Source organism: Gossypium raimondii, chromosome 1 (genome assembly GCF_025698545.1).
Source record: "Gossypium raimondii isolate GPD5lz chromosome 1, ASM2569854v1, whole genome shotgun sequence".
NCBI classification, from domain to species: Eukaryota; Viridiplantae; Streptophyta; class Magnoliopsida; order Malvales; family Malvaceae; genus Gossypium; species Gossypium raimondii.
The window spans coordinates 322,434-336,163 of NC_068565.1; the positions used below are offsets into that span (position 1 = coordinate 322,434).

General features: G+C 29.4%; 2 protein-coding genes across 3 annotated transcripts; both read left to right on the forward strand.

The window, feature by feature from the left end:
- Positions 1–5,085: 5,085 nt before the first annotated feature.
- On the forward strand, positions 5,086–9,603 carry LOC105772952 (bifunctional dihydrofolate reductase-thymidylate synthase 1). 2 transcript variants are annotated; one of them, XM_052628871.1, is made up of 12 exons: positions 5,087–5,360; positions 6,049–6,587; positions 6,667–7,066; positions 7,181–7,229; positions 7,324–7,385; positions 7,590–7,651; positions 7,741–7,815; positions 7,921–8,086; positions 8,168–8,291; positions 8,533–8,639; positions 8,749–8,929; positions 9,266–9,603. In XM_052628871.1, exons 2-11 carry the CDS (start codon positions 6,154–6,156, stop codon positions 8,857–8,859), a joined length of 1,590 nt encoding a protein of 529 aa, XP_052484831.1. In that variant the 5' UTR covers positions 5,087–5,360; positions 6,049–6,153; the 3' UTR covers positions 8,860–8,929; positions 9,266–9,603. The 2 variants fall into 2 exon arrangements, with proteins under 2 accessions (XP_012449953.1, XP_052484831.1); XM_012594499.2 differs by lacking the exon at positions 7,181–7,229 and having other exon boundaries at positions 5,086–5,360; positions 7,320–7,385.
- A 1,226-nt stretch (positions 9,604–10,829) lies between these two features.
- Positions 10,830–13,058, forward strand: LOC105772998 (40S ribosomal protein S25-4). Its single transcript, XM_012594554.2, has 4 exons — positions 10,830–10,978; positions 11,107–11,181; positions 11,295–11,429; positions 12,718–13,058. The coding sequence occupies exons 1-4, from the start codon at positions 10,976–10,978 to the stop codon at positions 12,829–12,831; spliced, it is 327 nt and encodes a 108-aa protein (XP_012450008.1). The 5' UTR covers positions 10,830–10,975; the 3' UTR covers positions 12,832–13,058.
- The last annotated feature ends 672 nt before the right edge of the window (positions 13,059–13,730 follow it).

Here is a 13,730-nt window from a genome sequence, read left to right on the forward strand (position 1 = left end):
GATGGAATCACTTTTCCCTTCCCGACGCCTCGATGGTTCCAACTATAATCTTTTTCCGCATCTCAATTTATCATAATATCTTTTTCACAATACTTTTGGAAATATTGAAACTCTAGCTTAATTAAATTAGGCATCATGGGTGGGTCGGGGTAAACTAGGGACCAAATCCACACGTTTTAACTTTATATATATAGGATTAGTATTTAATATTATAGGAAATTATAAATTTATAAGCACCATACGTTATTTTTAAAACATTTTAAATTATCTAATAACATGTTAAAAAGGTATTTGTCACCAGTTTAACCTTTTTTGTAAAGTTTTTAAATAGTTAATGGAATAATTTTCGATACACAATAAACATAAAGATTGGATGTTTTTCCTTGTTTGATAGGGTTGGGTGCGTAAGATGCTTCAACATTGTCAAAGTAGTGAAAGCTACATTTGTTGGTAGTGATGGCATACCAAACATATCAAAACACTAAATCAATTTTTTTGAATTCTGTGTATTGATTTGATAGTTAGTGTGTTCTCTGTCTCAAGTGTAATATAGGTTCGAATTATATTAGTCGCATTACTATTAGTATTTTGTCCTCCTCTTATAATTCATTAAAAAAATTACTTCACTTTTTTTTCATTGAAATTAATTTAAAAATGATATAAAATAAACAAAGTTTTGATTGAAATAGTGGAATTAATATATTAAGTGTATTTTTTTAAATTTTTACATAAAAATATAGAAAACAAAATGTCGTCAAAGTAATATAATTTTATATGTAAATAATATTTTAGTCATTACTCAATTGAGTTAATGTCTTATTGGCTCATGACACCAACTCTATAAATGACTTAAAAATATATAGTATAGTTTAATGTGTCATAATCTAATTACATAAAAAATTCTCAAAAATTAGATTCAATGATTTTCTATATGATTTGATAAAATAATTAAAATAAAAAATTAAACTTATCAAATTTTATATAAGATAACATGCTAAAATTTAAATAATTATGACGCAAAAAATAATACAAAAGATCACTGATTAATACATTTATTGTTGTCAAGTTTAAAAATGTTGGATATTGATAAATTTGACAAATGCTGGAAAAATAAATTTAAGGAAAAAATGTAATAAATGTACAATGAAATTGTTTTAGAATTACAAACTTAATTTAGATTATTTTTATAATAACACGTTTAATCTTCAATGTTTATATTTTTATTAAATTGATCTTTATTCTTTTTAGTTAAAGTTAGTCATTAACATTTTAAAAGAGTTAAATAGTTTTTTAAAACAGAAATATTGGTTGAAATATTAAAATTTTAATGATGTTGATGTGGTAATCACGTGACAATCCACTCGTATTTCACGTTGATTTTGTATTTTGTCTTATATGTTACGTCAAAAATAATTTAAAAATTATAAAAGTTCATAAAGGCTTAAAAAATAGCATGAAATACATCTAAATTGTCATGTGCATTGTAATTTTTAAAATTTAACGATTTAGAAATTGACTTGTTTTAAAATGTTGAGAGTCAAATTTAACTAAAATAAATAAGATTCAAAACAAGAAAATATGTAAAATTAAAATAAAAATTAAACATTATACTTTAATTTTTATTTTTAAATTTTTAAATATATTTCAAAAATCAGTTTAGTAATTGATTTTGAATGTAATTTATTCACAACCAGTTATCTGTAGAATAAAAAATCATTTTGGAGATGAGAGTCATGAGCGGCTGAGATTTCATTTCCAAAGCAAGCTACTGACTGACGACCGTATCTATAATCAAGCGATCAATGCCAGGTGGATGGTAAAGATTCGACAAACATCCAATGGAAGGACGACTGTGGCACACTATAATTGGTTGGTTCTTGAGTTTCCCGCCTTCCAGCGTAGCACACAGGTTTGCTTTTCCTTGTACTCCTTTCTCAATAGCCGTTTCGTACAATTTTTGGTTTTAGAGTTAATTATTTTAAAAACTCAAATTACCTATTTACCACCAAGATAAAAAAATATTTTTTATTGTGATTTAGGCAATATTTAATTCAATAAATTTTAAATCTTATAAAAAATTAAAAAAATTCCTTACTCCAATACATTAAACATATTCAAAATTAATGAATCATATTTATATATATTAAAATTACAAAATAAACTTCAAAATTTATTTATCGACCTAAAAGATTTCATTAGACAATAATTTTATTGGACATTAAGAGCGTAATGCCTACAACCTTTTGTTTAGTAGCAAGAGTATTATATTGTAGATATGAGAGTTTAAGTTCGATTTCAGAGAATCCTATTCTCCTTTAGTTAAAAACACATTCTTAGTAAAAGATATACACATATTAAAATAATATTTAAAAATATAATTAATGAAAAATTAATTCAAGAAAAATATTACATTAATTAAGTTAATGTCTATAAACCTTTATTTTTTAATAAACTACACTTAATGTGACTATAATATTAGTATGCTTACTTTTTAGTTACTTAACTTCAAAAAGTTATAAAACGATTATTAAACTATTCAAAAGTTTTCATTTAAGTAAACTATTTAGAAATTTTCATTTAATTCATTAGGTTGTTAAGCTTTTGCTTTTGTTTTTGTTTTTTAAAGTTCGGTTAGCAAGCTCCAAATGAAGATTCAACGATCGGTGCCTTTCGGCAAGTAGAATAACATACCTTAGATCCAAGCCGATCTAACGATTAGTGTCTAATACTGAAAAAGAAATCTGTTTGGATTTTGGTTCATAAATTATTGACGTTCAAAATTATTTCATGCAAAAAAAAAAAAAGAACTGTATAGGAGAAGGGGAATGAGACCTTTCAATTGGCATAACCGATGCAAACAAAGAAGGCCATACAACAACGATTTTAATAATCTAGTAACTTAAATGAAAATTTTCGAATAAATTAACAATCATTTTATATAACATTTTGAAGTTAAATGATCAAAACGTAAATGTACAAATAGTTTAATCACGCTTACATTTATTTATTTTTAGGTGTGACTGAAAAAGAAAAAAAGGTTTTAATATTATCTAAAATTATCTTAAAATTGCAATGAACACATTAAAGTAAAATCAATACAATAGATTAGGTGTAAAATTATAAATGGAACATTAAAACGAATAAACAAATAAATACATTAATGGCGAAAAGTAACAAAATATGAATTCATTATAAAAGTGGGGGTTTTGTATTTGAAGAATAGTAAAAACAATATTTTTTAAAGAGTTGGCATCTTTAATTTTAAGCTTTATTTTAATTATATTTCTAAATCATTGATATTAAATCAATCAAGTCATTTCGTTATTAGAACCATTAATTTAATTGTTAAATGATGTTTCAAATCTTGACCAAATTTTTTAAAAGATTTGAAAACCTCAAACTAAATTTTTAAAACATTTATTTTACAATATTCATTTTTCTTAAATTTTTCATTTTAAATTATGTGACATAAGATTTAACGTTTCATTTAATAGATAAACTAATGATTTTAGTAACAAAAAAACTTGATTGATATAATATTGATAATTTAGAGATGTAATTAGAATGACATGAAGTTTGGGGATAAATTTAGAATGGGAGTCATAATTTAAGAATGTTTGGTGCAATTAACATTTTTTTAAAATATGGGTTTTTTACAAGCTATTTGTGAAAATTAAACGTCGACAATGACAATGAATCGCAAAGAAAGAGAGAAAATAGAAGACACAAAATTTTACATAGAAACCCTTTCGGGAAAAAAATACGGGAAAATGAGAAGAAAATTTACTATGTCGAATTCAAATGATACAAGATAAAAACAGACTATATATTTATAGGTTTGTTACTTTATTTTTACTTAGTTTTACATTCGAATTCTCAAATCCTATCAGAGCCCCGCACCCTCGATTGCAACCCAAGTCTAATATTTTGCTTATTGGGGACCTGTGATGGCCCTCAACTTTTGCCCTTACATGTCCTCCTATATTTCTTCTTGTATTTCATTTTAATAGGAATTTAGGTCAAATAATTTTAAAATAAAATTTTTTTGAAAGATTTTGATAAAAAAGACCCTGGCACTCGTGAGTGTGAAAGTCGATATAAAATTTTGGCTGCTCAGCCTCATGAGTAATTTATGAGAGCTGAGCTCTACTTATAAATGAAAGTATAAGCATAAAAAAAAATCATAAAATGCTATATGTAATTGTTAAAAAATTTCAAGATTTCATTAATAAAGAAAAAAAAAAGATGAAAATTTAATTTTTCTTTAAATGAAAATATTTATTATCAAATAAAATTTTACAAAAAGTACTATTATGATGGTATATTTATCTTTTCAAGAATGAATTTGTAATTTTGTATTATTTTATTTAAAGATAATATAAAAGTGTAAAAGATAAAAAATATTATTATAATAATATTAATGGTAAATTGCAGTTTAGGTCACTAAACAATTACTAAATTTAGGTTTGAGTTACTTAGCTTTAAAAAGTTACAAAACGATCATTAAAACTATTCAAAAGTTTCCATTTAAGTAATTAAGCTGTTAAAATTATTGTTATATAACCTTCTCACACCGTCATCAATTGAAAACTCTCATTCTCCTTCTCTTTCACACTTCATTTTTTTCATAAAATAATTTTGAATGTCACGAATATACGAACCAAAATTCAAATAGCTTTATTCTTCGATGCACTATACCGATCATCAAATCGTCATTTGAAACTCTCTAGCCAAATTAAAAAAAAAACTACCAAATGATTTAAATAAAAACTTTAGAATAGTTCAATGATTTAAATGATTTTTTTGAATAGTTTAGTAATTATTTTGTAATTATTTAAAATTGAGTGACCAAAATGTAAACTCAAATTACCCTAACATTAATTATAATTTAAAAGAAAAATATTTTTATAAATTTATAACTGAATCCGATTAAAATTAATACCAACTCAAAAAAATATTAAATATAAAATTAGGAGAGATAAAAAAACACTAATTCATTTTTTTTTCAACCGATTTAGTCATTTTATTAGTAATGATAGAAACTAAAATAAAAATAGGCGGCAGCGACACTCCGCGTCAACTGTGCTTTTTGGATATTTGCCGTCTCTTTTTCTCTTTTACTTCCTCCCTTTTTTATATTTTTCGCTCTTCTTTTCAAACTCTCTCTCATCGATCCACTAAAATACTGATTCTCCACTCACATTTTATTTTCATTTCTCTATACTCAAAAAAACAAAATCCCTAATTTCTCTCCTTTTTTGAAAAAATTATTCTAATAATTTTATTCTTAGTTGTAGAAGAAGTAGCCAGAGCTTTTCACCGTTGCTGTTCGAACATTTTTGTGTTTTCTTCTCCGATCGGTCGGTACCTTATTCGCATTTCTCTCATTTTTTTGTCTTGCTTTTTGATTTTGTTTTAAACTTGGTTTTAGAGAGCTGGTTTGATTGTCTGGTTCCATAAATTTTTGGTACAAATAATTTTTTTTAATAGTTAAGAGAGTTGAATGTTTGGTAGAAGCGTGATTATTGATCAGTTATGTATGTTCGTTTTAATTTAATTTAATTTTATTTTTCCTTCGAATTTTTTCTGGAAAATCTCGTTTATTGTTTGTCATTTTTTTGTTAGGAATGTATAACAATTTCTTCTCTTATTTTTTATTGGGAAAAAAACTCTGTTTTTTAAGATTTTCTTTTGACTTTCTCTCGCATGCATCGATAGTTGGATACCTTTTTAAGTTCTGAGATTGATTAAAAAATGGGTATTAAATTTTTGGCTTTCGAGAGGTTGAAATCTGAATTTTCGCGCTGATTTTAGTGACTGTTAAACGGGGTTGACCTTGATTAAAGTGTTGTTTTCATTTAGAAGGACTCTTTTTTTCCCACTAATTTCACTCATTTTTCTATTGGAATTCGGTTACTTTGAGTAAATGCTTGGTAGATTCCAATGCTAGGAAGGTTTAACTTACATGTTCTTTATGTTCAAAAAAAAAAAAAAAAAAGAAAAGAAAAAGAAAACTTACATGTTCTTTATATTGAATTATGACTTCAGTCTGGTTTCTGTCGGACTCTACCGCACTTCCACAAAAAAAATTGGCTGATCGGTTTACGTTGCAAGCTTTGATCCTTGAGCTTCAGTTCGGCTTTTAGTTGAATTATGTCTGCTGATACCATGATGAATGTTCCTAATGGCAATGGTAATGGCAATGCACAGCCTGATCCGCAGCGAACGTATCAAGTTGTTGTGGCTGCGACCAAAGATATGGGTATCGGTAAGGATGGGAAGTTACCTTGGAACTTGCCTTCTGATCTCAAATTCTTCAAAGATATCACTCTGACTACATCAGATTCTGGGAAAAAGAATGCAGTCATAATGGGTAGGAAAACATGGGAAAGTATTCCCCTTAAGAATCGACCTCTTCCGGGTCGTCTTAATGTTGTTCTGACTCGGTCTGGAAGTTTCGATATTGCAACTGCTGAGAATGTTGTTATATGTGGAAGCATGACCTCTGCTTTGGAATTATTGGCTGCATCTCCTTATTGTCTTTCGATCGAGAAGGTCTTTGTTATAGGTGGAGGCCAGATACTTAGGTGCAGAAGCTATTTTTTAATTGTTTTGTTCTCCTTTTTTCTCTCCAACTCTTCTTACATGCAATATATTTCGATGCAGGGAATCCCTTAATGCAGCTGGTTGTGATGCTATTCACATAACTGAAATAGAGACAAACATTGAATGCGACACTTTTATGCCTGCCATTGATACCGCTGTATTTCAGCCTTGGTACTCATCATTTCCTATGGTGGAAAATGACATTCGGTATTGCTTCACAACTTATGTTCGTGTGAGAACCTCGACAATTGAGCACCTCTGCCAGAACTGTGATCTGGTCGTTGATAACAAACCAGATACTGGTAAGTTTGAGGTAAAGAAGTTCTCTTTCCTGCCCAAGATGATTTTCCGTAAACATGAGGAGTACTTGTACCTGAATATGATTCAAGACATCATCTCTGGGGGTAACCTTAAGGATGACAGAACTGGGACTGGTACTTTATCAATGTTTGGTTGCCAGGTAATGTCTAGCTCTTAGTTAAGTTCCTGCTGTTTTTTGTTTGAACCGTTAGGTTTCCATCGATCTTTATTGGTTTCAGCCTGCTGATTTGAATATATATATTTTTGTCCATAGATGCGTTTCAATTTGCGAAAAACGTTTCCGCTTTTGACAACTAAGGCATGTATATTATCCTTGTGATGTAGTTATTTCTTCTGTATATTATTTTTAAGTATACAGAGAGTGATTTGCATTTGTGTTGCTTTGTCCGCAGAAAGTATTTTGGCGAGGTGTTGTCGAAGAGTTGCTTTGGTTCATCAGTGGTTCAACTAATGCCGAGGTGATAATTTATTGAGCAGCATACTCCTTTGCATTGCTAGACATTTTTATGCCCTGATGAGATGGAGTTGCTGGCTTCAGACTTCTTTTGTCTTCCAAATGAACTGTGATTTATGGGACGGTTGAATTAGCAACTGCAGATTTTGTTTTGATATATGAGAGCTGAGGGTTATGATTCGTTCTAAAATATTTGCATCACTGACAGGTCCTTCAAGAAAAGGGCATTCACATATGGGATGGTAATGCATCCAGGGACTTTCTTGATAGGTATTAGACTCTTTTGTTGTTGATTTCTTGTTGAACTAATTACTGTTTTCGTGTTGTTATTATAACTTGCGTTTGAGTTGCAATTTCAGCATTGGGTTGACTAGTAGGGAGGAGGGTGACTTGGGACCCGTATATGGGTTCCAATGGAGGCATTTTGGTGCTAGGTTGGTTTTTTTTGCCCTTTTCTACTTTTACTACACTGCTGGTGATCGGTTCCGTATTTCTACTTGATGTTTTATTTAAGATGCCTCATATCTGATACTTTCCAGGTATACTGACATGCATGCTGACTACACTGGACAAGGATTTGATCAGTTGTTAGATGTTATCGACAAAATTAAGAACAATCCTAATGATAGAAGGATTATACTCTCCGCTTGGAATCCATCTGATCTCAAACTTATGGCACTTCCACCTTGCCACATGTTTGCTCAAGTTGGTATTAAATAGTGAACTTATGTCTCTCTTTCTTTTGTACTTAAAAAAAATTAATACTTTTCAATCTGAATGTTGCAGTTCTACGTTGCCAATGAGGAGTTATCTTGCCAAATGTATCAGCGTTCTGCTGATATGGGCTTGGGTGTGCCATTTAACATTGCATCTTATGCTCTCCTGACATGCATGATTGCTCATGTTTGTGGTATGTTGTCGTTGAGACCGATATCCTGTTTATGTTTAATTGATTTGCTAGAATGATGAGTAACATTTGTGTAGGGTTGCAAACGAGACAACAATGAATAGAAAACAAAACTTGATGCTATAACTGCAGGATAGCTTCCTGCTCGACTCTAAAGATTAGATTAAATCGTTAATGGTTTCAATTTCTCCTAGACTGCAATCCTCTTGTAAGGATCTGTCTTAATTTCTTCTACTGTGTATAGATCTCATTCCTGGTGATTTCATCCATGTGCTCGGTGATACACATGTTTATAGCACTCATGTTAGGCCATTGCAGGAGCAGCTTCAGAAACTGCCGAAGCCTTTTCCAGTGAGTATAGTGAATTAATCTTTAAAAACCAGGGAAAGGTATTTTTGGTTCCCGTCACCCTTCAACCTTATTTCTTCTGAAGCATTTTTCTTACCATATCGGAATGCAGATTTTGAAGATCAATCCTGAGAAAAAGAACATAGATTCCTTTGTGGCATCTGATTTCAAACTCATAGGTTACGATCCTCATGAGAAAATAGAGATGAAAATGGCTGTATAGAGCTTTGTTTCAGGTTCAGCAAACTCAGAGGCTCCGGTCTGATTCTAGGCAGCATCCACTCAGTTTTGAGGTAAAATTTCACTTGACTGGTATCTCTTGTGTCATGGTTAAGTGGTTTCTGGTTTGAGAGCTTGATGCTAGGAGTTGTCTATAGTTGGTATGCTCATGCAGATGCTCTTCTATGTTGCTCCAACATTTTCATTTTGCTTAAAGTGCCCATGTCTGGTATCCATACCTGACGCATATTAAGAGATAGGTATTGGGAATATGACCAGCGACTCTCAAATACATGGAAATACCTGTGTTAGACACATTTTTATGACACTCACACCCGAGTCCTAGTAAAACATTAGTTTAATCTGCATTTTGACTTTGTCAAACTGAATGTTTTAGTGTAACATTTCAGGGCCATTTACCGGAGGCTTATGCTGATGCCGAGACATACTGATTACCGAGTTCAAAAATAAAAGGTTTGTTTTTTAGTTGGATACAGTTAGAAGGATGATATCATATGTAGTAAGTGAGAATCCTTTAGTTCCACATTATTATTCTTCAATGGTGGTTCTAAGGAGATTTAGGATTTTACTGTAATTTTCTTGAGCAATTTTACTTTCTGAATTGCCAAACATATTCTTGAAAAGAAAACTGGTTATTTGGAAGACCAAAAGTTCTTTCAGCTTTTATTTGGAGGGGTTATTATTTATTAAGGACTTAAAAAGAAATGATATAGTATTAATTATCAAATATCAGTCCATAAATCTGTTTCCTATAGCTATATTTTGTCTGTTGAATGGTGTAATAATGATGTTTGTTTGTCAATTTTAAATTTATTATTTTCCTCTTAATAATACTCATAATGGATTCATAAGCTCACAATTTCATTTAATTTTATTTATTTTATTTTCGTAAATATTTTATATGTTATTAATTAGTATTTTTTTATAATTGGGAGGTAAATCGAATTGCTTGGAATTAAATCTAAATTTTATACCTCCAACATAATACTTTATCATGGGTCAAGAGATTGTTGACATTATTAAGTAGTTTTAAATCATATATTATGTTATACTTTTAAATCATATATTATGTTATTTTGAAGCTGTATCTGTGTGATAAAGTTTTTAATATAAACATAATATTTAAATTATATTTATAATTTTTTTAAGAATGCATTTTAAAAATAATTAATAATTGAGATATGGGGTAAGGGTGAGTATTGCAATCTTAAAAAATTAACATGTGATTTTTTAAAATATTTTATTATGTTTTTATAAAATATTTGTTAACTTTTAATTTTAATTTTATTTGTAGAGTCTAAAATTTTATTAACAATATATTAAATAATTTTATATTTTATAAATAAATTTTAAGGGTAACATATGTCATATGTCATTTAGAATATAGTAAAAATAAAATATAAAATTAAAAAATTATGAAATTAAAACATTTCATTCACAAGATATCACATGCTAACTTATAATTATACATGACATCATGAACCTAAATATTTTTCAATAGTCTTGCGATATAAAGACCTGCTCCGCTTTTATTGCTATCTGAAAAATAGAGTTTAATTTGAATTTTATAATATAATCTGATTATTCGGTTGAGTAAATAAAATTTTTATAATAAATTTTATAATATAATCTGAATTTTATAATAAATTTTGAATATTATTTGATAAAATTTTAAAATTTTTATAAATATTTAAAAAATTAAATTTTAAGTAAATAAAAATTATAAATCTTATAAAATATATATTTTAAAAATATATAATATCTTAATGTTATTTTCAATATAAAATATTTATTTTCTCATCATTTAAAAAAAATATTTTCTAATCATAAAAATTAGAACTAATTCGATTCACATGGATTTTAGATTTTTTTCTCGGCCCAACGAAAAAGTCATTAGGCTTCTAAATGGGTAAACATCCTATTGGGTCGGATTTCAACCAACCCAAAAACCCTAGTGTTACACAAAAAAAAGCCATCCCATTCCCAGAATCCCATTATCACCTTCTTTATATATCCCACCGCACCCTAAGCAAAAACCCACCCCAACAAAAGCTGCGCTTCATCTCTTGCCCTTTCTTCTTCACTTTCAGCAGATCCCAATGGTTTGTTCATCTCCCTTCTCTTCATTCTTCAATACAATTCGATTTTCCATTTTTCTACTTCAAAAGAAAAGGTGAATCCAGCTTTGTTTTAGATTCGTAAATTATATTGTTTTGTTGTTTTTTTGCAGGCACCAAAGAAAGACAAAGCTCCTCCTCCATCATCAAAGCCTGCAAAGTCTGGAGGTGGCAAGCAAAAGAAGAAGGTCGATTTTTTTTTTCTGATATGTATTTATAGGGGTGTTGATTTTCTGCACTTTTAGAGTTAAATATGAACTGGGTTTTTTTTTTTGTTTTTTTTTGTTTTGGGTATTAATAGAAGTGGAGCAAAGGAAAGCAAAAGGAGAAGGTGAACAATATGGTGCTATTCGACCAAGCTACTTATGATAAGCTTCTCTCTGAAGCTCCTAAATACAAGCTCATCACTCCCTCGATTCTCTCTGATCGTATGAGGGTACGTTGAATGTTCTTTTACCTCTTTTATGTTAATTTCATTTTTAGAATGTGGAATTATTTTGTTGTGTGATGTTTTTTTTTCTTGCTCTTCAATTTGTGATACTATTAGATTTTTTTTATCTGGATGCGGAGATCTGAGTTGTTTATTTGGTTACATTAATTGTTGTTGTTCAATGATTATGTTATGGCTGTTTTGTGCCGAATCGGGGCTATCTAGACTATTGTTATTGATGTTACATGGATCTGGATAATGGGAATTTTTCAGGATGTTGATTATAACTTGAAATGTAGCCTATAAAATGGTATCATAACATGTTGGATTATAGCTTGAAATGTGGCTTACAAAAGTTGAATGGTATTGTAATGGTTAGGGTGTATTTGTGTTGAATCTGGGCTATTTAAACTTTAGCTATTGATGCTGCATGGATCTGGATAATGGATGATTATAGCTTGTAATCTAGCTTACAGAAGTTGGAATTGTTTTAGTGTTGAATTCGGGCTATTTAGACTTTAGCTATTGATGATGAAAGTGGATAATGAGATTTTTCAGGAATTTTCCAGGTTCTTGATTATAACTTGAAATGTAGCCTACAAAAGTTGAAAGGCATTGTAAGGGCTAGGGTGTTTTAGTGTTGAATCCGGGCTATTTGGACTTTAATTATTGATGCTAGAAATGGGAATTTTCAGGGATTTATCCGGGTTCTTGATTATAGCTTGTAATGTGGCTTACTAAAGTTGAATGGTATCGTGATGGTTTGGGTGTGGTAGTACTGAATCCGGGCTATTTAGATTTTAGTTATTGGTGCTAGATGGGTATAGATAATGGGGTTTTTTAGTGATGGCAGGCTAAAACCATGAGTGTTGATCTTAATTACCTTTGGCATGAGCTCCTGTTGTTTGATTAATGTTACCCTAAATCATTTCTACATTCAAATTGTCTGTTTCTATAAGTGCTGTTGGGACGTAACTTGGGTTACCATTCTTTTATACTTGTCGTCTGCTTCTAGATGCATGTGCGAATTCTATTACATGAATTTGCATTTGGCTATTTGAGTCTGAGCCGTTGTGCCATAGAGTTAGATGTAGGTCGTTACTTAGTTGTCTGCTTCTTAATGGCTGTGTGAATTCTATTACATGAATCTGCTTGTGCTATAGAGTTAGATGTCCGGCATTACTCGGGTTACAGTTCTTTTATGTCTGCGTCTAGATGCATGTTGTGAATTTTTTTACTTGAACATGTATTTGGCTATTTAAGTCTTTAACATTGTTTTGTTTGCACCTTGCAGATCAACGGATCGCTTGCGAGAAAGGCTATAAGGGAACTGATGGCAAGAGGGTCGATTAGGTTGGTTTCCGCCCATTCGAGCCAGCAGATTTACACTAGGGCAACAAACACCTAGGTCTCATATTGTTACGTTTTTTGCTTAATTAGTTATATATAGTAATGCTTTTTGCTGAGATTGAACTTGTTCAAATGGTTTCTTTTTGTTTTATTTTAAGACGTTTCTTCAGCTCAAGAATGTTTTTGTTATGGTTTAAAGGGATAGTTTTGAGATTTTGTTGACATGCTCTTTAGCTTCTCGGTTTTCCGAGATGAGATCAGTATGATGCTTCTAATTTTACATTACATTCTGATTTTGTGTTGGGTTAAATTATAGAGTAAAAAAATTATAATATCGCTTGTTTTTATTTACCTGGAATTTATCTAATGTGAGTTTTTTTGGTTGTCAAATTTACTGGTGTAATGTGTAAAAGTTAAAAAGAAAAAACCCAATAATATGACATTATAATGGAATTTAATTTCACAGAGTGTTAATAATCTTGACAATTTTATTAGTTAATATATCCTTTGATATTTATGTCGAATTTGATATTTAAATTAAAAGGCATCATATGTTTTAATAAATATGTGATATTTTAGGTATTAAATTGAACATTAAAATAATTTAAGTATCAAATTAAAAATTAAAATGTGAAATCAAGTATTAAATATTAAAATATAAAAAATTTCAGAATTAGACTCATAATTAGCATAAAAATAAAAATGAAATTTAATCATCATGAGATGTGTCACGTTTAGGATTGTGTGTCTGTGAGTTATTATATGGGTAAATTAGAACAAATCTCAGTCAACTATCGGTAAATGGTAAATTTATGTTTTTATCATTAAATTTTAAAAAGTTATAAAATAATTATTAAATTATTTATAGATTTTCATTTAAATCATTAAACTATTTGAAAATTTTTATTTAAGTTATTGAGTTTAGTTTTTTTTTTTTATAGTTTAACTGATGAGTTC

Coding starts and splice junctions, on each gene's coding strand:
- LOC105772952 (XM_052628871.1), top strand. CDS start 6,154: ATGTCTGCTGATACCATGATGAATGTTCCTAATGGCAATGGTAATGGC. Junction 7,652..7,740: donor TCCAGGGACTTTCTTGATAG/GTATTAGACTCT, acceptor TTGCAATTTCAG/CATTGGGTTGACTAGTAGGG. Junction 8,087..8,167: donor CTTGCCACATGTTTGCTCAA/GTTGGTATTAAA, acceptor TGAATGTTGCAG/TTCTACGTTGCCAATGAGGA.
- LOC105772998 (XM_012594554.2), top strand. Junction 11,182..11,294: donor GTGGCAAGCAAAAGAAGAAG/GTCGATTTTTTT, acceptor GGGTATTAATAG/AAGTGGAGCAAAGGAAAGCA. Junction 11,430..12,717: donor TTCTCTCTGATCGTATGAGG/GTACGTTGAATG, acceptor TGCACCTTGCAG/ATCAACGGATCGCTTGCGAG.